The sequence below is a fragment of the Rana temporaria genome, chromosome 2 (assembly GCF_905171775.1).
Source record: "Rana temporaria chromosome 2, aRanTem1.1, whole genome shotgun sequence".
NCBI classification, from domain to species: Eukaryota; Metazoa; Chordata; class Amphibia; order Anura; family Ranidae; genus Rana; species Rana temporaria.
The window spans coordinates 110,831,226-110,855,784 of NC_053490.1; the positions used below are offsets into that span (position 1 = coordinate 110,831,226).

General features: G+C 42.6%; 1 protein-coding gene across 1 annotated transcript in view; it reads left to right on the forward strand.

Annotated features, from left to right (window-relative positions):
* The window catches only part of NCKAP1L (NCK associated protein 1 like), a 273,575-nt gene that overhangs the window by 115,128 nt on the left and 133,888 nt on the right, over window positions 1–24,559 (forward strand). The window contains exon 23 of the mRNA XM_040340760.1: window positions 22,312–22,409. Coding sequence (XP_040196694.1) covers window positions 22,312–22,409 — 98 coding nt within the window. The remainder of the gene's footprint in view (window positions 1–22,311; window positions 22,410–24,559) is intronic.

Sequence of the window (24,559 nt, forward strand, 5' to 3'; positions counted from 1 at the left end):
AGTCTCAAACTACAAGTCCCACCAGGTCTCTGCTTGTGGGAGTCTTGCTTGTAACTGTCTGTTTTGCAATGCCTCATGGGACTTTTGCAACAGCTGGAGGGCTGCCAATTTGAGACCCCTGCTCTAAAGTTTGCTAGGGGTTTCTTAACCACTAAGGACCCCTTCACGCCGATATAGGTCGGCAGAAGGGCACGGCTGGGCACAAGCCCATACCTGTACATCCTCTCTAAGAGCCCAGCCGTGACCGTGCCCGCGGGACCCACGGAACCGATCGCCGCCGGTGTCTCGCGACCGGTCACAGGAGCTGAAGAACGGAGAGAGGTGTGTGTAAACACACCTTCCCCGCTTTTTATTGTGGCAATGTCAGTGATCGTCTGTTCCCTGATATAACGAAAGACGATCACTGACATCACACGCCCCCCTACAGTTAGAAACACATATGAGGTCACACTTAACACCTACAGCGCCCCCTAGTGGTTAACTCCTAAACTGCAATTGTCATTTTCACAGTAATCAGTGCATTTTTATAGCACTTTTCGTTGTGGAAATGACAATGGTCCCAAAAATGTGTCAAAATTGTCCGATGTGTCCGCCATAATGTCGCAGTCATGAAAAAAATCGCTGATCGCCGCCATTAGTAGTAAAAAATATTTTTTTTTTAATTCAATGCTTTTTTTTATTGTTTCCATCCATATACAAAACAGGTAATATAAATCCATATTTTACACTCAGTGCATTTTATGTGCATACATAAAGTTAATGACAGAAGCTAAAAATATCCATCCTTCCCAACTCTCCCCTCCCTCCCCCTTCCTGTATTACTATTAAAGTGCATAAACGTTTTTAATCCTGTTCTTTTCCTTAAAGCGGGAGTTCACCCATTTGTAAAAAAAAAAAATTTCTCCCCTTAGCTTCCTGCTCGTTCAGGTCTAGGGGAATCGGCTATTTGTATTAAAATATGAGCAGTACTTACCCGTTTTCGAGCTGCATCTTCTTCCGTCGCTTCCGGGTATGGGTCTTCGGGAGCGGGCGTTCCTTCTTGATTGACAGCCTTCCGAGAGGCTTCCGACGGTCGCATCCATCGCGTCACTCGTAGCCGAAAGAAGCCGAACGTCGGTGCGGCTCTATACTGCGCCTGCGCACCGACGTTCGGCTTCTTTCGGAAAATCGTGACGCGATGGATGCGACCGTCGGAAGCCTCTCGGAAGCCTGTCAATCAAGAAGGAACGCCCATTCCCGAAGCCCATACCCGGAAGCGACGGAGAGGATGCATCTCGTAAACGGGTAAGTACTGCACATGTTTTAAAATAAATAGCCGATTCCCCTAGTAAAAACGAGCAGGAATCTAAGGGGGAAAAGTGCCCTCTAAGGGTGAACCCCCGCTTTAAATGAAATTATTCTTTACTAGTCTTTACTTAAAGTGAGCGACCTATTTTACCTAACCAGTGCTCCCATATTGCATTACATTTTTTGAGGTTACCACGTCTAATCCATGTTCCCCTCTCCTTCCCTATTGTGCTGTTCATTACATTAACCCATTCCTCTACTGTAGGTGGATTTTGTGCTTGCCATTTTAGTGCTATCAGTTTCCTCGCCTGGAACATCTTATAGCCGCTTCTAATATATCCCTCTGCCCCATTCTCTTCTCAATGCATCCTAATAGACAAACCCTGGCTTCAAGTTCCAGAGTGATTCCAAAGGTTGCATTTATAATGTCCAGAATCTTAACCCAGTATCTATGCAATTTTGGGCACTTCCACATCATATGGATAAAATAAAAATGCCATAAAACCATCCCCTATTTTGAATAAGCTATAGATTTTGCGCAAACCAATCGATAAACGCTTATTGCGATTTTTTTTTTACCAAATCAAGGTAGTAGAATATTTATTATAGCAAAAAGTAAAAAATATTGCATTTTTTTTTTAAATTGTCGCTCTATTTTTGTTTATTAGATAGAGAAAATTCCTGGACTGCCGCACTCCTTGAAACGATGTCTTTATTCAGCAAAAAAAAATCAAAAACACAAAACAACCAAAAACAGTGCAGTCAAAAAGGAGAGGTGGACAAAAGGAAAAGGGTGGCTGACATGTTTCACATCTTTCGATGCTTATGGCCCATACACACGATCCGAATATCGTACGACGGATCGTACGACTTTTTTCGCTTAATAGTCGCAAGTAAAATTAAATAGGTTATTAAAGTCACGAAAATTCTCGTACGACCGAAAAAAATAATCGGAAGTGATGTCATGTGTTGTAATGTATTTGTATTGTATTTTCGGACGACAACTGTACTGACTAAACGAAAATCGTACGATCTGACATCGTACGAGGAAAATTTTTGCGCATGTCCAATCGAATAATATCGGATGAACTGTCGTGATCGGCTCTCGAAAGTAGTGTACACACGATCCGAAAATCTATGGTCCTTCATCGGACGATCGTTTTCGTCCGATATTCGGATCGTGTGTACGGGCCATTAGTCGTAGCAAGTGAGCAGTGACAAAAAACTGTGTTTAAATAGAGGAGGGGAAGAAGGTGAGTAAGGCGTTTCACCAATCAACCCGCAGGTGATCATTAATCAAATTCAAAAGAACACTTTAAAACCCTTGATGTGTCACACATGGGGTACTATCGTATGTGAAATAGAAAACATATATATAAGACAGAAAGGAACCCCATGTGTGAAAACACATATGTGTCATAACCAATATACTGAAAATAAACATGTTTAAAAGGTGTTTATATACTGTGACATATAATGTTGTGAAATAAGCATATATAAAAAATGAAAAATTGGTGCAATCGACTTGTTTTGATAGTCTAAATGATCATTAGTAAATATCAAGTCTAGAGCTTATTAAAATTGCAACATTTAATATATGTAAGTAAAACACAAAATAGAAAGTATAAAAATATGGTGTTTGATTAAAAATAGTATATATGTGATTATGATACTATGTGCTATACCCTGTCATTCTGGTTTGAGTGCCATTTTAAGGCATTTATATATCTCATAGTACTTTACAAAAAAGGTTATTGATATTGTATTTGTTCCAAGAGACTTTTTGAGATATGATCAACAAACCAGAAATAACACGTGGTATGCATCAAGGGCAGAACTCTTTTTCGGCTCCACTGTCGTCTATCTTCCATTAATCATTTATATTAGGTTATGAAAACGGCACAACAACATGTGCAAAAAATAATAATAATAACAATAACAAATGGGAGGACAAAGAATTGCTTCAGCATTCCCAAAGTTTCAAAAAGTCTCAAAAAGTGTCACACTATTGGGATAGTAATTCTGACCTATAATGGAGGCTATATATGAGAAGAACCTGTAGCCTAAAAATCTCTTGCATGGCTAATCCCTGTGTGGAAAAATGCACTAAAATGCACTAAAGGGGGGCACTTTACCACTGACCGCTCATGTGAGGGATTGCTACAATTTTAAACTGTGCGTAGTTTCTGGCCATTGCTATTTGTAACGGTCACCACCGTTTACGATATCCCTTCCATCAAACATGACAGCTCATCTGACACTCCACAATCTAGCAGACATCAGACATCCCATTTCCCCAGAAATAACGAGACAAGCTCCGTTCTCTGAGTCAAAATGTATGAACACTTTTAATGGTAACTTTCATGGGCCGTACAGACGACCGAACATGTCTGCTGAAACTGGTCCGCGGACCAGTTTCAGCAGACATGTTCGGTCGTGTGTAGGCCCGAGCGTGCAGGATTCCACCAAACATTTGCCCGCTGGGCCTTTTCCCAGCGGGCAAATATTTCTGGACTTGTTTTAATACAGTCCGCTGGAATCCTGCCTGCTCGGACATGTTTGGTCGTCTGTACAGACCTACCGTACATGTCCGAGCGCCCGCCATCCCTCGCATGCGTCGAATGACTTCGACGCATGCGTGGAAGCATTTAACTGGCAGGGCCGCCCACGTCGCCGCGTCATCGTCGTGGCGATGCCGCGGACACGCCCCGCATATTGTTTACGTGCGGATTTCTGTACGATGGTTAGTACAGCCATCGTACAGAAATCCCCGGGCAGACATGTACGGTGAAAACGGTCCGGCGGACCGGTTTCATCGTACATGTTTGCTCGTGTGTACGCGGCCTCAGTCTTATATGCAGTACAACATATTACAGTAATCAAAGGAACAAAGAACTCTCCACCAAGGCTGTATCCTGGCCTAGGCCAACAAGGCCCAGGCCTAGGGCAGCACTTTGCAGGGGGGCAGCAGGGAAAGAATCCCTGCCGGCTTGCGCTCTACTGTTAGTGTAACACAAGCTGCTTCTAATATTGACTGTCCTATCATCCTGGACCACAAACCTTCCTCACTGTGCTATATGTTTTCTGCTGCACCATTGGCATGGCTATATCTTCTTAGTCCTCTCCATAAAATTATCATACATTTGTGCTTAAAGTAGAACTATAGGCAACACTTTTTTTTTAATTTTGGATAGAGTAAGGGAGGGTTATAGCCCCTGTCAGTTTATTTTTTACCATCCCTGTCCCATTGCAGAGATTTCCCTTCACTTTCTGCCCCATAGCCAAACAGGAAGTGAGAGGAAATCTATGCAAATTAAGGGAATCCATCCCCCCCAGGGCCTAAGTGTCCCCACTCAAAAATTTCAGGACGGGTCTTAAACAGAAAGGGGCGTGGCCTTGACAGGAAGGGGTGTCTCATATTTAAATTAGGGGGTGCACGAGTTTAGTCAGGCCTAGGGCAGCACGAAACCTACATACACCACTGCTCTCCACCCACACATCACTTCAATACACACTCTTTTAGACAATGACATCCCGTTGAGCTAATTATTCCCCAGACATTCCGTCTCCAACAATAAGTGATTCACCTGCAGAATACACATTTCTATGTCAGACATTTTGGGCACCGATCTAACATGACCTAATTACTACAGCTGAGAAGTCACATTCCACACATAAAACAGTATTAGCATACTTAATGAAAGGTCTTGGAGCAGACTCAATTACTATCTCAACAGCCTGTGCTGCACAGAGGAATGAGACATTATTGACCGGTAGAGTCACAATATTAGTTCTTTGCAGACATTAAGGAATGTATTGTGGATTACTGTCCCTCATAAAACAATCCAACATATGTCCCTTATTTCCTGGCTCAATGCATGAATTAACAGTAATGTCCCATCTCATGTCATTTTGTAATTAATATTTCTCAGTCACCCTATGCCCAAAAGGGACACAGGATGACCCTAGACACAAGAGTTATTAGTGACGCTGGCACAGGAGTATCCCTCATCCTTCAAAAGTCTCTGGGTGTCATGGGTCATTCTGTTACACTATTACTTTTAAAAATGTTAATATTAAAGAAAGTTATTTTGTTGTACAGAGCAGCCCTGGGTGTCAAATACGACACATCTACCATTATTTTTTTTTTATTCTTATATCCACAATTACTGTTTAAACTAATGTCCCATGAGCTGTAGATGTAACTTTTTAGTGGCAGGGGTTTCCTGAGACCTTAAAGTTATTTCAGGGAATCCTCTGTGTTAAAAATAGTGCTCTGATACGGTCTGAAAATCAGATCCTGCTTAGCAATGACAATTCTGTATAATTCCCACCTCAACATTGCTATATTGATGGATATTATCCCAATAAAGATCTAAATGCTAATAGGAGCTGACAATTTATCATCACCGATGTTATACTCACTTGTATTTTGAAAGAAAACAAAAGCTCTTCCTAAAGCTTTGCTAACCAATCAGCTTCCAGAGCTTCCTCTGCAATACAGTCTTGTGGAAAATAACACTAGCAGACAAGCACCCACCCCCTCCTATGATAAACAAGCAGAGACAGGCACTTTACTTGTTTTTTGTCAGATGCGGCAGCCCTGTATGTGAGCAGCATCCCCCAGAGCATGTTACCATGGCGATGTTGCGGTCCTCCCATCTTTACTGAGTTTTAATTCCTGTCAAATGTTATTAGACTCTTGCATGTGATGGCAGAGCGGTAATTTCTGTTAATCTACTACACAGCAGAGAAATGTATTTCAGGGATCACCAACCACTGGGATCCTCCAGCATCCAATTTAATTATTGATTTGTGCAATGCATCTTTGTGGAATGATTTAACGATATTAGAAGTTTCTATTTCTATAACACTGTGAGGTTATCAGCAGTAAACAAGGATTTTACAAGGCATGTAGCCAAATGGCTCTTCCCAAATCAATTTACAATTTCAAAGATTTACAAATTGGAAAAAAAAGTTGATAATCTTCTGGAGCTCTACATACACTGAGCTAAGAGTGTATTAAAGGCTATGATTGGACCCATCCTGTGCTGTGATGGGACTCTCGAGTTGCTGCTGCACTTCGGACACCTTCACTTAGTCTGCAGCCTGTGGGTTTAATCCAGTAATTTACCATTATCGCGGTCCTTGGCTTACTGCCGGGATGATATTGCTGCAGTCTGTGCAATGACGTCAACAGATTGTGTACTCAACAGGCTTCCATTTGTGTACTATGTTTGCCCTTGAACAGAGGCAGTTGTGGAACTTTAAGAGTTGCATTTTATGCAATTCAATTAGCAGCACTATTTCTCATGCATTGATGACCAATTAGAGAATCTGTATAGGCTGTAGACTTTACATTTAACGTAGAACTATAGACAAAACTTTATTTTTCATTTTGGACAGTGTAGGGGAGGGTTATAACCCCTGTCAAGTTACCATTATTCTCTATGGGCATTCCACTATTCTCTATGGGCACACGGCCAATGATATTTAAAAGTAGGTTTGCAAAAAATAAATTTGATATGTCTAAATTCCATCTCCCTGTTAAAGTCTACTACGAGAATTCCACTGTGTTAAACGATCACTTACCCTAAAAATTGATCAATATGTATCAGCAGACTTGAATGGTTGGGCGGTTAGCCAACTGTACCACGGTGCAGAAAGTTGTGGGTTCAATCCTCCCTGGGTCTGCCTTTTTTCCATCCCACCTAATCTCAAAATTAAACACGGCCAATGATATTTGAAAGTAGGTTTGCAAAAAATAAATTGGATATGTCTAAAGACTCTGTCGCAAATTCATTTTTAATTTTACCATTATTCTCTATGGGCATTCCACTATTCTCTATGGGCACACGGCCAATGATATTTAACCAGTTAGCAACCGCCCTATAGACGAAATACGTCTACAAGGCGGTTGCTTAACTCTGGGAGGGCGTCAATGTACGTCCTCCCAGAATCGCACTCCCGCGCGCCCTATGGGGCGCGCACACGGGAATCTCCGTGACCGCCGGGTCCTCCGGACCCGGCTGATCACAGATCACGGTAAATCGCCGCTGATACGGCGGTTTACCACGTGATCGCTCCGTCCAATGACGGAGCGATCACTAGTAAACAGACCGGCGTCATGTGATGACGCCGGTTCCTCCCTCTCCTCTCTGTACCGAACGGTACAGTGTGAGAGAGGAGAGGGAAGAGAGCAGATGCAGCAGCAGCTGCTGCGGGCTGGATCTGTGACACATGCAGTCACAGATCCAGCCAGCCATCCATCCCTCCCTGTGCAATACTCTGCAATGCCCCAGCAATACTCTGCAATGCCCCAGCAATACTCTGCAATGCCCAAGCAATACTCTGCAATGCCCAAGCAATACTCTGCAATGCCCAAGCAATACTCTGCAATGCCCAGCAATACTCTGCAATGCCCAAGCAATACTCTGCAATGCCCCAGCAATACTCTGCAATGCCCCAGCAATACTCTGCAATGCCCCAGCAATACTCTGCAATGCCCCAGCAATACTCTGCAATGCCCAAGCAATACTCTGCAATGCCCCAGCAATACTCTGCAATGCCCCAGCAATACTCTGCAATGCCTCAGCAATACTCGGCAATACACTGCAATGCCCCGGCAATACTCTGCAATGCCCCGTCAATACTCTGCAATGCCCCAGCAATACTCTGCAATGCCCCAGCAATACTCTGCAATGCCCCAGCAATACTCTGCAATGCCCCAGCAATACTCTGCAATACCCCAAAATACTCTGCTGCAATACCCCAAAATACTCTGATGCAATACCCCACAATACTCCGCAATACCCCACAATACTCCACAATACCCCACAATACCCTGCAACGTTGCCTATGGGGATTCTTAGGTAGCGAAGTTTGGCGCCATTCCACGAGCGTGTGCAATTTTGAAGGGTGACATGTTGGGTATCTATTTACTCGGCATAACTTCATCTTCCACACTTATGCAAAAGAATGAAGAAAAAATACAACATTTACTAAATTTTATAACCGAAACAAAGAAAAATTCTTATTTTTTTACAGAATTTTCAGTCTTTTTTCTCTTATAGCGCAAAAAAATAAAAAACCCAACGGTGATTAAATACCACCAAAAGAAAGCTCTATTTGTGTGAAAAAAAGGACGAAAATTTTATTTGGGTACAATGTTGTATGACAGAGTAATTGTCATTCAAATTGTGAGAACACCGAAAGCTGAAAATTGGTCTGGTTATTAAGTGGGTTTACGTGCCCAGTGGTCAAGTGGTTAAAAGTAGGTTTGCAAAAAATAAATTTGATATGTCTAAATTCCATCTCCCTGTTAAAGTATATGGGCATTCCATTCTTTCATTCCTTTTAGTATGTCACTAAGAATTTGACTTTTGACTGACAGCAACAGCTGCGGCTTCACTGCCCGGTTCCCTACGGCGCATGCGCGAGTCGCGCCGCGCCCGCCGATTGGCTCCCGCTGTGTGCTGGGAGCCGAGTGTTCCCAGCACAAAAGGGGGGGGGCGACGGGATGTGACGGAATGCCCGTCTTTTGCCCGTCTAAAGACTCTGTCGCAAATTCATTTTTAATTTTACCATTATTCTCTATGGGCATTCCACTATTCTCTATGGGCACACGGCCAATGATATTTAAAAGTAGGTTTGCAAAAAATAAATTGGATATTGGATATTAGCCAACTGTACTACGGTGCAGAAAGTTGTGGGTTCAATCCTCCCTGGGTCTGCCTTTTTTCCATCCCACCTAATCTCAAAATTAAACACGGCCAATGATATTTGAAAGTAGGTTTGCAAAAAATAAATTGGATATGTCTAAAGACTCTGTCGCAAATTCATTTTTAATTTTATCATTATTCTCTATGGGCATTCCACTATTCTCTATGGGCACACGGCCAATGATATTTAAAAGTAGGTTTGCAAAAAATAAATTTGATATGTCTAAATTCCATCTCCCTGTTAAAGTCTATGGGCATTCCATTCTTTCATTCCTTTTAGTATGTCACTAAGAATTTGACTTTTGACTGACAGCAACAAGTTATGTTGTAAAAAAAAATGGCATTCCATCTCCCTGTTAAAGTCTATGGGCATCTGTACTATGGTGCAGCAAGTTGTTAAAGTCTATGGGCACCTGTACTACGAGAATTCCACTATTCTCTATGGGCATTCCATCTCCCTGTTAAAGTCTATGTTAGCCACACGGCCAATGATATTTAAAAGTAGGTTTGCAAAAAATAAATTGGATATTGGATATTAGCCAACTGTACTACGGTGCAGAAAGTTGTGGGTTCAATCCTCCCTGGGTCTGCCTTTTTTCCATCCCACCTAATCTCAAAATTAAACACGGCCAATGATATTTGAAAGTAGGTTTGCAAAAAATAAATTGGATATGTCTAAAGACTCTGTCGCAAATTCATTTTTAATTTTACCATTATTCTCTATGGGCATTCCACTATTCTCTATGGGCACACGGCCAATGATATTTAAAAGTAGGTTTGCTACTTTTTAAAGCGGATGTGCCACGGGAAAATAATATTAAAAGCCAGCAGCTACAAATACTGCAGCTGCTGACTTTTAATATTAGGACACTTACCTGTCCTGGAGTCCAGCGCCGATCGCAGCAGAGGACGAGCGATCGCTCATCTCTCTGCTGCTCCCCCCGCCATCCACGCTGAGGGAACCAGGAAGTGAAGCGCTGCGGCTTCACTGCCCGGTTCCCTACGGCGCATGCGCGAGTCGCGCCGCGCCCGCCGATTGGCTCCCGCTGTGTGCTGGGAGCCGAGTATTCCCAGCACACAACGGGGGGGGGGGGCGACGGGTTGTGACGGAATGCCCGTCTTTTGCCCGTGAATGCCGGGCCGGAAGTGGGTGCAAATACCTGTCTTTAGAGAGGTATCTGCACCCCCCTCCCCCCTGAAAGGTGTCAAATGTGACACCGGAGGGGGGGAGGGTTCCGATCAGCGGGACTCCACTTTAGGGTGGAGAACCGCTTTAAAAGTAGGTTTGCAAAAAAAAAATGTGATATGTCTAAATTCCATCTCCCTGTTAAAGTCTACTACGAGAATTCCACTGTGTTAAACGATCACTTACCCTAAAAATTGCTCAATATGTACCAGCAGGCTTGCATGGTTGAGCGGTTAGCCAACTGTACTACGGTGCAGAAAGTTGTGGGTTCAATCCTCCCTGGGTCTGTCTTTTTTCCATCCCACCTAATCTCAAAATTAAACACGGCCAATGATATTTGAAAGTAGGTTTGCAAAAAATAAATTGGATATGTCTAAAGACTCTGTCGCAAATTCATTTTTAATTTTACCATTATTCTCTATGGGCATTCCACTATTCTCTATGGGCACACGGCCAATGATATTTAAAAGTAGGTTTGCAAAAAAAAAATGTGATATGTCTAAATTCCATCTCCCTGTTAAAGTCTATGGGCATTCCATTCTTTCATTCCTTTTAGTATGTCACTAAGAATTTGACTTTTGACTGACAGCAACAAGTTATGTTGTAAAAAAAATGGCATTCCATCTCCCTGTTAAAGTCTATGGGCATCTGTACTATGGTGCAGCAAGTTGTTAAAGTCTATGGGCACCTGTACTACGAGAATTCCATTATTCTCTATGGGCATTCCATCTCCCTGTTAAAGTCTATGTTAGCCACACGGCCAATGATATTTAAAAGTAGGTTTGCAAAAAATAAATTGGATATTGGATATTAGCCAACTGTACTACGGTGCAGAAAGTTGTGGGTTCAATCCTCCCTGGGTCTGCCTTTTTTCCATCCCACCTAATCTCAAAATTAAACACGGCCAATGATATTTGAAAGTAGGTTTGCAAAAAATAAATTGGATATGTCTAAAGACTCTGTCGCAAATTCATTTTTAATTTTACCATTATTCTCTATGGGCATTCCACTATTCTCTATGGGCACACGGCCAATGATATTTAGCCAAACAGGAAGTGAGAGGAAATCTCTGCAAATTAAGGGAATTCCTTGGAGAGCCCCAGATAGGGTTGCCACATCATCCCTTTAATCCAGGACACATATTAATTACACAGGCTGATTTAATGCAGATATGGCACCAAGTGAGTTTAATTACCACCCTAACTGCTTCTCGACCGCCGCACGCTGATATACATCGGCAGAATGGGTGTACCTGTATGTCCCTTTAAATTTGCCGCCCAGCCGCGTGCCTCTGGAGTGTGATCGCGGGTCCCGGGAACTCGATGTTCGCCGGTGGCCCGCAATTGCGATCAGGAGAGGCAGAACGGGGAGATGCAACTGTCAGATTTATGCCTGGGAATGACCTTCTGCTTGCCTTGTAGGCTGACAATAGTTTGTTTCTCCACCTGACTATTCTATGTTTTAATTTGGAGGGCCTATCTGCCTGTCAGTTGACACAAGTGAGGCAAATCTGAGACCTGCAGCTTAGCAGTGCAGACCAAACCTACCCGTGGGGTTTCCTGGTGACCAGACTTGTTATTGGAAGCTTACATTTACCTCTGATAATGATAGAATCCGCACCAACTATTTACCTGTAGAGTGTAATGCATGTTGATAACTTGGATTTACTTTCTCTGAAGAGAATAATGCCAGCTCTGGATCGGGTGATGATCTCATGTCCATGCCCCAGCCACTGTTCGGGGATGGGAGGTCTTGGGAAATTGGCCTGGGTATATTGGAAAACCTGTTCAGATTGCTATTTCTACCCTACCACCCCCTTGCTTCGTTCACCTCTTGAAACGTGTACGGTTAATGGTGCACTTAATAGACTTTTTTCCCTGAAGATGAGTGGATCATGACAGCACATCTGACTGCCCTCTGATGTCTGTTGGCAGCCTAATTACAACCTTATAGCTGCTAGCCATTTCAACATCTTATCCCATGAAAATTAACCTTTTATTTATAGGTGACATTGCGTTTTTTTGATTCATCACTAACCCTTATTTATCAGCCTGGTCCTAAATCCACTTAATCCTCCTAATCAATATTTTACCTGCATTGTACACATGCTTTATAGAGACCTTCTGACACTATCGCAACATATTTAGCTCATAAAGGCGGCAGATAAATAAGCAAAGTTTTTGCTGCACTGATGGCAGAACTTTTGTTTAAAAATATTAAACAAGTCCAATTTGAATATTATATAATTTTAATAGGAAAAACCTCAGACGACAATCTCTGCTAATGCCCTTTTTTGCTGCCTAGATTTGAGTAAATACAGTAGTCTCCCACTTTTACCATTAGTAGTGTGGCTCTGTATTAACCTTGAATACAAATACTCATTCCAGCTGTCACAATACACTGACTTCTAAAGGGAAATACCGTTTTTTGATTTAATTTTCTTGCTTTTGCTGTCTCTCTATCTTAATGTTGATCTTCTGTAAAGCCATTATACAAAGCGCTGTACCTTTTTTTTTTTTTTTTTTTTTTAAAACATTTTTGCAAATGTTTATTAAAGAATAATTCCAGGCAACTGCATGGACCAATGTAACTATGTACATACCATATTTGTTGGATGCTCCTGGGAGCTTGAAATCACTGAAGTAGACACTGCTACTTCAGTGATCTTCTTTTTTTTTTTTTAAATTTCATTCTTTATTTGTCTTTTTTTTCTTTATACACATTTGATTATTTAAACAAATCTTTCATATCAAAAAAGTTCCAAGAACCAACATCCTTACTTGTTTGTCACTTAATCTTAGTGTGCGATACATCTATTATAAAAATTAAGAATATACATTGATCATCTTATTTATATAAAGGGAAAGGGAAACAACATCCCGTGAAAAGGATGAGAAAGAGAAGGGGAGAGGAAAAAAAAAAAAAAGAAAAAAGAGAAAGATAAAAATGCTCAGATCATCCCCATTACAGGGGGCTGTTCTTATATCTATTCACAATGTGGTTGGTGCCCAAAGTTTTCGTTCTCAACTTTATGTATCTAGACCCTCCCTCCATTTTTCTCTCTCCCCAGGTGGGGTTTCGAAGCCAGCCTCGGCTTTCCTAAATGACACATGTCTAGCTTTATTTTTAGCAAGTGAAGATCACTGAAGTGGTTAGGGGGTGTGGCCGGATGTAGGAGTGTGGAGCGTGGAGTGTGGAGAGTGAGCGAGGCAGAGATGTGAGAAGTGGAGAGGCGTGTGCCTAAGCCTCCCATGTATCTCTCCCCCCCTACAGGCATATGAAATGGCCATGCTGGGAGCGCTGCTTAAATTGCTGGAGTCTGGTTCTCCTACCTGCTGAACTTATCTTTCTTCCCTACTACGCCGTATCTGTTCCATAGCCTATCTGACAGAGGCGGTTTACCTGCATCGCTGGTCGGGAGCTGTTGATGTCCTGTGCCCTTTTTTTTTTTTTTTATTACCTGCTCGTTTTCCGTCCCGTCTGGGGAGCTTCTGGAGCCAGGGAGAGAGCGGAGGAGACCTGGTGTGGAGGCGTAGCTGCAGCAGGCGAGCTAACCGCATGATTGGACGGCGGTGGTCAGCTGACTAGCCCATGTGACCGGCCGTGTCAGTCCCAGCGCGAATCGGCGTTTCCTAGCTGCTGGAGGCTTGAGGAGACACGGGAGATAGCCAGGGGGTCTGCCTTACCCTGCAGAGCTGAACCAGATTGATAAGGAGGACTTACTCCCCCCCTATACCGCTATACTAAAAGCCTCACAGGCTTGTTTAAAGGAGGAGAAACAGTGGGGAAAACCTGCAAAAAAAAACTCTGCACAAATAGTGACATTGTGCCTTGAATGGGCCTGTACTGTGGTATGCTGTCTGGACTGGATATATATCAAAGGTACCAATAGTGCTGTGCGGTGCTGTGCATTGAGACATGGTTTGGCTATATGCCTAATGAAGTAACTGCTCAGTGAAGTAAAATGAAGTAATGTGAAGTGAGAGTATATACATTGTACACTGCATTGAAGAAAACTGAGACTTCTCCACTTTACACTCGTGAAGCAGGGCTACTGATCATTATCTATTTATGACCTCTGGCACACGGCTGGTGTGACATCCTGCCTTTGAACTGCCTTTTGGACTTGTTGTTTTAGCACTTCCAAACAATTGAACACTGCGCCATTGATAGGCTTTGTTGCTACCTATGGAGGCCCTATGTGAGTTGCTGGACTTACGCTGGTTTTAAATGAATTAATGGTGCTGCACTGTGCGGTGATGTGCATTGATAAATGGACTGATTAAAATCTTAAAACTAAACGAATTCAGTTGCACAAGGAAGTAAAGTGAAGTAAAGTGAGAATACGCTGGTGAAGCAGGGCTACTGATCATTATCTATTTATGACCTCTGGCACACGGCTGGTGTGACATCCTGCCTTTGAACTGCCTTTTGGACTTGTTGTTTTAGCACTTCCAAACAATTGAACACTGCGCCATTGATAGGCTTTGTTGCTACCTATGGAGGCCCTATGTGAGTTGTTGGACTTACGCTGGTTTTAAATGAATTAATGGTGCTGTACTGTGCGGTGATGTGCATTGATAAATGGACTGATTAAAATCCTAAAACTAAACGAATTCAGTTGCACAAGGAAGCAAAGTGAAGTAAAGTGAGAATACGCATACTGCATACCGTATCGAGGATAAAAGAGACTTCTTCATTATACGCTTGTAAATACAGAGTTATTGTTCTAATAGCCATTACTGGTCTCATTGTGACTATATACTGCCTATCAGGATCAGGATCAGCTGAAGATTGAGCATTAATGGTCAATTTATTTTGTTTTTCCTTTTTTCTTTAAAGGGGAGAGGGAGGGAAGGGGGAAAGAAACAGAAGTTTTTTTTTTTTTTTTTTCTCCTCTCTAGAATGTCTGGGCCGCAAGCATTAAGGTCAGCAAAAGACAAGGTGGGGGTAGCTGCGGTAGCAGCAGCCAAATTAGAAAAATATGTTCTTTTATCAGAACAGACCCCCATTAAAAATGGCTCAACGTCCCAGGCCTCTGCCAAAATAAACACAGAGAGACGAAGCCAAGGCCAAACAGCGGCAGCGGCAGTAAGCAAAACTGCAGTTAATAAGAACGCAGCGCCCATAGTTATGGATCCAAAAGTAACCCCCAGGCCTGAAGATGCTCCCACAATAAAAGACGTATTCCTAGTGGTGAATGAATGTAAAAAGGCACTGGGAGAACTGTGTGACCAAATGAAAAGTGTCAAGGAAGAACTGGTCTCAGTGGGACAGGAATTAAGGAAGACTAATGAAAGGATATCAGAAGCAGAAGGGAGGATCTCACAAATGGAAGATGAAATGCACCCTCTCAAACAAGATGTTAAGAACATGAAGACCCAAGTGGAGACATTAGAAGAGAAAATGGATGAAATAGAAAATAGACTCCGGAGGGACAATGTTAGGCTGGTGGGGCTACCGGAGACATGCGAGGGGGCTAGACCAATAGAATTTTTGGAAAACTGGTTTGTAAAACTATTTGGTAGAGAAAGCTTCTCACAAGCATTTACAATAGAAAGAGCGCATAGAGTCCCCTTTAAGCCTCCCCCCACCGGGGGGCGTCCAAGATCAATGCTACTAAAATTTTTGAATTACCGAGATATAGAGTCCCTATTGAGAAAGAGTAGAGAAATGGGAGAGGTTTTTTTTGAAGGCTCTAAAGTTTCATTTTACCCTGATTTTTCTCCCCAGTTACAGAAGAGGAGGGCGGGGTTTCTGGAGGTTAAACGGAAAATGCAGAGGGCTAAACTTCCATATGCTTTATTATACCCAGCGAGGCTACGGGTGGCTGCGCTGGGAACGACATTATTTTTTGATAAACCTGAAGATGCAGCATTATGGATGGAAACGCAATTAAAGGAGGGAGGGGGGAGCTAGGAGTAAGGGGTTTAATTTGTAACTTGCACGGATAGGGGGGGGGGAGGTGGGAGGAAAGGTGCACACTTAAATGAGTGAGAGGAATTGGTCAAGAGTTGAATATAGAAGGGAGGATTGTGAATGAGGAGGGGTGGGAGAAGTGGGGAGGGGGGGGGGAAGGGGGGAGTGAATGAAAGTATGTTAAGAGAGGAAAGGACGATATGGGAAACGGCCATAGGAAACCCCTTAGGGGAACACCTGGGTAGGTGCGGAGGGGGGGGGAAGGGAGGGAGGGGGAGGAGAGGGAGGAAGGGTGGGAGGGGAAGGGAAGACAAGTACATGATACACAGGGAAAAAATGTTCACTGTAATAAGTAAAATATACGTAAAACACGAACCAAAGAAAAGTATAGAAGGTAATGATAATGCACAAAGGATAGGGAAAAGGGGAAAACGCTAAAGTATTTCATAAGGGGTATAAATTTTATATGGGAAAATAGAGTTTGAAAACCTATATGGAAATAACACTAAAATAGCACATATATTTCTTGGGGATGTTAGTTCACAAGTTCTAATAGACACGGTAAAATTAGTAAACACTATTTATACACATAGATAACTAGGGTAATGAATAGCTACATAAATTATTTTCTGGGATGGATGCCCCTATCCCCCTATGGTATAACCGTGGTTGCTAGATGTAAAGTAAAATGTAAAGTAAAATGTTAAACTTAAGCTCATGGAATGTTAGAGGCCTGGGAACTGCAGCTAAAAGGGCTGCAGTCTTTGCCACGCTGGAAAAACATGGAATAGGGCTGATGTGTCTGCAGGAAACCCATTTAATGAAAAATACAAGTTACTTACTACAGAGTAAAAAATACCCTACTCAGTACCACTCAGTGCACTCTACATATTCTAGAGGAGTGAGTATCCTGGTGAGAGCTGGAGTGGGGTTTTCCTGCAGACAGGTCAGCATAGATGAATATGGTCGATTTATTTTTTTGCATTGTATAATAGACAACAAAATGTATATAATAGCAAATATATATGTCCCCCCGCCCTTTAGGATTGATATTATGCTCAGATTAAATGAATTCATAATGGGGAAGGAAGAGATACCGGTGTTGGTGGTAGGAGATTTTAATGAGGTCTTGGACCGAAGAGTGGATAGGTTTCCCACACCGTTGGTCCCAGACCTCATGAAAAATAGCCGCCTGGGTCAATTTTTGGAAGAGGTTGGTCTGTTAGACTTGTGGAGAGTGAGGAACCCGGGGATTCAACAATATTCTTGTTATTCAAGTACACACAATACACTCTCGAGGATTGATATGGCCCTGGGGAATTATTTAGCACTACAGAGGGTGGGAAAAGTAATATATTTGCCAAGAGGAGTGTCTGATCACTCTCCTATGGTTCTTACCCTAAATCAAGGTGGACAAAAAATTCAGAGAGATTGGAAAATTAATGCACACTGGTGTGAGTTAATAAAAAAATCGGATGAAGTTCTGCCCAAACTGAAGGAATTTGTAGATATCAATGAAGGCACCTCGGGCACTGGGATATTATGGGACACCCTGAAGGCATACCTACGAGGAGTCCTGATCCAGCAGATAGCAAAATTTAATAAAAAAGCAAGAGAGGCGGAGGAAAATTCCCGTAGAGAGGTGTTAGAGGCAGAAAATAACTATGTGGGGGACCCAACGCCGAAGGGAAAGAAAATATGGCTTGAAAAACAACAAGCGTATAAATCGGTAATTACAAGGGAAGTAGAGACCAGACGACTTTTTTTGCGACAATCCTCATTTGTAGAAGGGGAAAGTGTTGGAAGGATGCTGGCGCAGGTGGTAAAATCTAACTCCTCCTCCTCCGGCGTTCGGTCCATCAGATTAACAAGTGGTGCGATAACTTCGGACACCTCAGAGATAGTGCAGATTTTCTGGGCATATTATCAGAAATTGTACACTACACAAAAGAGGGGAATGGAGAAAGAAATGGAGGACTTCCTGGAGAGACTAGAAATCCCGTTTATATCCCAATTAGAAAGGGAAGAACTAGAAAACCCAATAACACTTGGGGAGTTACAGGTGGCAGTAGCAGGTATGGCGAATCAAAAATCGCCAGGACCAGATGGGCTCCCACTAGAAATGTACAAATATTATGGAGATATATTGTTACCTCAGCTTATAAAAACATTAAATGGAGCGGCGGTAGAAGGTAAACTCCCTGCCTCAATGCTGGAAGCAACGGTTATAATTATACCAAAAGATGGGAAAGATCCACTGGACCCTGTGGCATATAGACCTATATCCCTTTTGTGCTCTGACGCCAAAATTATAGCAAAGGTCTTGGCGACAAGGCTTAATAGGGTTATTTCAAAATTAATTCACCCAGACCAGACGGGGTTTATAGCCAATAGATCCACTAGTATGAACATCAGGAGGACATTTCTAAACTTACAAACCCCAACACAGAATGAGGGAGCAAGGGCCGTATTGTCACTGGATGTGACCAAAGCCTTTGACAGCGTAGAATGGGGGTATATTTGGAGGGTGCTGGATAAATTTGGGTTTGGCCCGACTTTTTCAGGGTGGATAAAAATGCTCTATGATAACCCTAGTGCTAAGTTAAAAATAAATAATGAATTCTCAAAAAAAATTGTCCTCGAGAGGGGGACGAGACAGGGGTGCCCCTTGTCACCCCTGCTCTTCGCCCTAGCGATGGAACCTCTGGCAATTGCTATTAGGTCAAATATCGAGATATCCGGCTTCCAGAGAATGACGGGAGAAGAAAAAATCGCGCTTTATGCCGACGATATCCTGCTCTTCCTGGGAGACACGGAACAATCTCTGACAAAAGCAATGAGTTTGGTGGAGGAATTTGGGAGTTTTTCGGGATTAGAAATAAACTGGGGGAAGTCCGAGTTACTGCCGTTAGATCCACTGGGAGAAACGGCAATACGTGGATTGCCACAGTTATCAGTGGTGGACACAATGAGATATCTGGGGATATTGGTGACGAAAAACCCTAATCAATACATTTATAAAAATCTCATCCCTCTACTTGCTAAGTTCAAGCAAAAAATTTATATTTGGAAACGTCTCCATCTGTCAGTGGCGGGCAGGTGTAGCTTAATCAAAATGATTTGGCAACCACAACTTTTATACATAATGCACAATTCCCCAATATGGATTGGAAAAAAATGGTTCAATAAAATTGAATCTCTCTTTAGGGAGCTAATTTGGAAAGGGGGACAAGCTAGGATACGCCTTCGCACATTACAACTCCCGGTGGGGGAGGGAGGACTTGCAGTGCCCCAACCCGAGATATATTATTTTTCTGCACAACTGCAACAAATAGGGGGAGGTAATATCCCAGGAGGAGGTACCCCTAATGGGATGATAATGATGAACGGGGTCTCTCACGACACTATCTTTGAAGCACTAGAGGCTGATTCCTTTAGATATAGGAATCCAACAACAAAAATGATAACCAAAATATGGAAATCGGTTAAAAAATTGATGGGCTATACCGGGTTTTCTGAACTCTCCCCTTTGTGGAATAACAATAAACTGAAGGAAGTCCTCCAGATAGGAAAGGTCAGAGCATGGGAAATAAACGGTATTAAAAGGTTGAAACAACTGTATAAAGAGGATAAATATAGGAAATTTCAGGATTTAAGAGAGGAATTTAAGATACCTCAGTATTCATTTTTCACTTATATACAGGTGGGGCATGCCCTTGAAGCCCAGTTTAGGACACAAACACTAGTGTGGTGCGAAATGCCCCTTCTCCAAGAACTAGGCAAGGTAGGACCAACCAAGGGACTCATCTCTGAATTATACAAACAGATGGTTAAAAAGGCTAATATGGGCCGGCATCTGTTAAAAACAAAAGAGAAATGGGAGGAGGACTTGGGGGAATTGACACAGGATCAGTGGCGGAGGGTTCTGGAGATGGGGCCGAAAGTTTCGGTCTCACCCCCACAGAAGGTCTCCCATCTGATGCTGGTGAATCGTGCTTACTATACACCTAAACGTCTGTTCAAATTTGGGAGAAGAACAAATGACAAATGCCCTAGATGCCAGGGGACCGGAGACCTAGTACACATGGTGTGGCGATGCCCAAAGTTGTTTCGTTACTGGGAGGGAGTCGTAAATGTCATAGGGGAGACATTTGGGGTACCTCTGGAAGCAGAAGCCACACTATGTGTACTGGGATATAGAAGGGAACGGAACGAGAAGAAAAGCACCACAGTAGTGTTATTGAGATGTCTGTTCCAAGCAAGGAAATTAATAATGTTAAGATGGCAGGCGATAACACCTCCAACAATAAGGGAATGGGAGGGAGTAGTAAATGAGACAATATGTAAAGAAAGAGCAGTCTATACAAAAAGAGGTAACCTTAAGGAGTTTGAGGAGATGTGGAGACCTTGGCTGGAACAGAAGGACCTGCCCCTCTAGTGGGTAAGAAATATAACTGGGACGAGGTAGAAATAAAATAATTCTTAAAAGCGCTGTACCTTAATAGAATATCACACCAAGTATTCATTGTCTTTTAGAATGTTATAGCTAAATGTTTATCTAGTGAAGCATGAAGAGAGCCAACAAGATCATGAGTAGAACCTATATTCTAAATAGATACATGCCATGATGCCCTCATTGCTATTTCTTTTTTCATAGGGATCAGTGCTGCAATTTTTTTATTTTGAGTTCAGATGAAAAAGAAGTCGTGAAATGTAACCAAGCTCCATTCATACTATTGGGGCTCATTTACATTTGTGGTGAGGTAAAAACAGATGGTTTGAGGTGTGTTCTTACTGGCTCCCCTTAAGCTGCAAAGGCATCTTTTCGGCGGGTGTACTCATGCCACTTCCACAATGTTTTTCTTCATGGCCGTTGCATGGCTCTAGCACTTTCAGCAGGCAGTACTGCGGATGGACACAATGCCATTCGTGGAATGAGGCTGTGCTGCAACTTTGCTGCCTCTTCCCTGCCTGTCAAATGCCTGTTATGCCTCCACTGTAGATTTGACTGTGGAAAGGACTGCTACATGTGTAAACGTAGCCTCATGGAACTCTGCTATATCTGCAGTCTTGCAACATTTGCTGGACCCACAGTTTATTACCACGATTAAAAAATTTCTCCTTTTTTTTATGAATAATACCAGAATCCTCCAGTATGCAGAAATATGTCTGTTGCCAGTTGCTACCAACTTTGTGGGAACACTTTGGGGATGAAATCTTCCTGTTCCAACATGACTGCACACCAGTGCACAAAGCAAGGTCCATAAAGACATGGATGAGCAAGTTTGGGGTGGAGACAAAACTGCTAAAACGAAAATCTATGCAAAAAAATATAAAAAATCAAATGTTTTCAGACTATTTCCGCTACAGGTCAAATGGTATAAAGTGGTCCGGCAAAATACCATATTATGATCACTAGATGGAGCTAATGATCATAAGGAATACATTTTTTTTTCTTTTGCTTTTCAGCTCCATCTAGTGGCCATAATGTCATATTTGTCTGATCCCTTTTATTTTAGCCTGAGAAAATTAGATTTTACGTCACTGGACCTTCACTGGAAAAATAGCTATGCACATTTTTAATACACCCAGAGTTTTGCAAGTATATTATACATGCATGCACTATTTGTAACCTGCAATTTCAAAGCGTTTAAAAAAAATGTTCATGATTTAAAGGAGAAGCTTGCTTGGCTGTACTTCTCCTGTGGAGCACAGGAGTGAAGTTCGTTCTGCACACCCCATTGTCAGCTGACATCACAGAATCAGTCCAGACTGGGGAAAAATCGTGGCAATATAATCTGGACCTGCCCACAACCCTGGACCAGCACCTGGCTTAGCCTCTCGTGAGCTGCTGAGAGCCTAAGCCAGCCACTCCTGCCCCCTCCACAGCCCCGCGCTCCAGTGAGAGCCGGTTGGGAGGGGGGACAGTGAGCTGCTGACTGACAGTTACCAGATCTCTGTTTACAGACCTCTGAGAACCGAGCAATCAGTGGTCTTCGATCGCTCCATTCTCAGTATTATAGCCGGTGGTGGACAGATGCAACATCAGAGTGATGCTGCATCCACAAGATAAGTGTGATTAAAAAAAAAGCTATACTTCTCTTTAAACTCAAGAATTTTAACTCAAGTTTTTACTAACCATGTGCATGTATTCTACCATTTACATAGAAATTTTTATTTTTATTCTTGCTTTTCTAGAAATGAAAGCTTTGGCTGAGCTAATTGGTCCATACGGAATAAAATTCCTGAGTGAGAACCTCATGTGGCATGTGACATCACAGATTGCAGAGTTAAAGGTAACTATTTCACTGTTTTAAAGACAATGAGGCAACATCTTTTTTAGGATTTATGCAGGAGTAAATTACTATGAATGAGCACCTGAATGAAAGAAGTAAAATATATAATACTAAAGATTTTATCAAGCTCTGTCTGCTTCTGAAAGATTTAATAATGGCACTGTTGCAATAATTATAAAGAGCTGTTCTACAACCGCTCGTGGAAACCTGTAGTTTGTCTTCTTCCTGTGCTGCTGCCAAACCCATTTCATACTCTGTATTTTTCTTAGCTTTGTCCTCACACTGCCTGTGAAAAATAGGCTTATATATAATATTGCTCAGACTCAGAGTGGTGGAAAATTAGATTAACTCATTGCATTTATTTAGCAATGACTTTGCATTGTTCTGACTGTCCTAAATGATGAATAGTGAAATCAGTTTGACTAGTAGGTACACATGATACTATTTATACATCCCCTCTTTTTAAATATAGTGAAAAAAAATGTTCCTTAATAAAAAGGAATTTTGCTTTTCTTTTGCTTTTAGTTTTACACAAAGAATGTAAAGCTGTACCTGCTTACTTAGTTTCTGGGGATTCAGATTTTTACCCATGCTGTAGATATGGGTTTTCAACACAGTCACATTGGCTATACCGATCAGGAGTGTGTTTACTTTTGTAAAGCTAACTTTCAGCTTTCAATGTGGAGGTGATACAAGCGGCTCTGAAGCCACCGATCACTTCCACTACCACCCCGATTTGCTGCCTCCCCTGCGTGACCCCCCACCGCCATGTTTGCCAGGCTCCACTGTCCCATGTGCGGGCCTGGTGCGATCATGGCAGGCGTTAAATGCTGGGACGCGAGGAGCAGCATACAGGAGGGCTCGGAGCAATCCAGACCCGACCAGGGGAGCCACCCATAAATGGATGCCACCGCCGACCAACCCCCAGCGTCACAAGCACAGACGCATGGGGAGGGGGGAGGTCGACACTCGGGCGATGATTCGTTCGGCAGTCAGCCCCAACACACCCCCACCCGAGGTCCGTGAGATGGAAAAAACACACCGGTGAGACAGCGTCGCCAGGACACCGCACATCCAGCGCATGGGTGTGACGTTGATGCGCAGTGACGGCACGTCCATCCCGACCACCAGGGAGGGGGGGCGGGGGTAGGAACACCCACCCAGATTTTTATTGCTGTCGCTGTCAGGACAGGTGAAGAAAAATCTATGCAACAAAACAAGCAAAAAGAAAATTTTTACTAAAATAGGGAAGGGTTACTGACAATTTATTTGTTGCTGTCTGTCTTCCTGCTCTAATCGCACTGCTCCCTTGATTCTATGTTTTGCTGTCATAGGAACAGGCAATGAGGAAAAATCTCCCCAATGCGATAACAGACAGAAAATAAAAAAAAACGAACTGAAAATTTTAACTCTTGCACAATTGATCCAAAACCAAAAAATAAAATCACTGTTAATTGAAAAATGGTCTACAGTATTAAAGCTGCAGCTACAGTCACATAACTTATCTGTATAAAGTGTATTCCACTTCCTACAGGCTGAAGGTTCCTGTAGGAATCTTCTCTCCATTGATGACAATGTCCATTTCACAGCGCTGAACCCCCAGTGCTGTGTGGGTTAAAAGATAACTAAACCTATTTTTTCTTTTAAGCTTCTTTTTTTTTTTTAAAGTGAGCCATAGTTGATGCCCTAGGCGGTTCTCCTGATATGGACTACAAACATATCTGCATCTCTCCATCTCCATTACACGGGGCGGGGGGGGGGGGGGCGGATGTGGGGTTGGAGTGTAATTAGTAGTTTACATAAGATAGATGGCACGGAAAATATTCTTTGGTGCAGCTTACGAGAAATGACAAAGACACTGCATTTCTGACAAGGTAAACAGGTATTTTCTATTTTTATTTGCTAAAGATGTTCGTAGCCTGAAAAAATATAAATATTGCAGCCACGACATCTAAGGACTGGTAATCTATGTGATATTGCAGTTTTGTTCTTTGGTGTAGTCATCCTCTAGCCACTTCATCCCCGGTAGGATTTACCCCCTTCCTGTCCAGATCATTTTTTGCGATTCTGTACTGTGTCGCTTTAGCTGACAATCCGGGCGACGTTGTACCCAAACCAAATTGACGTCCTTTTTTCACCACAAATAGAGC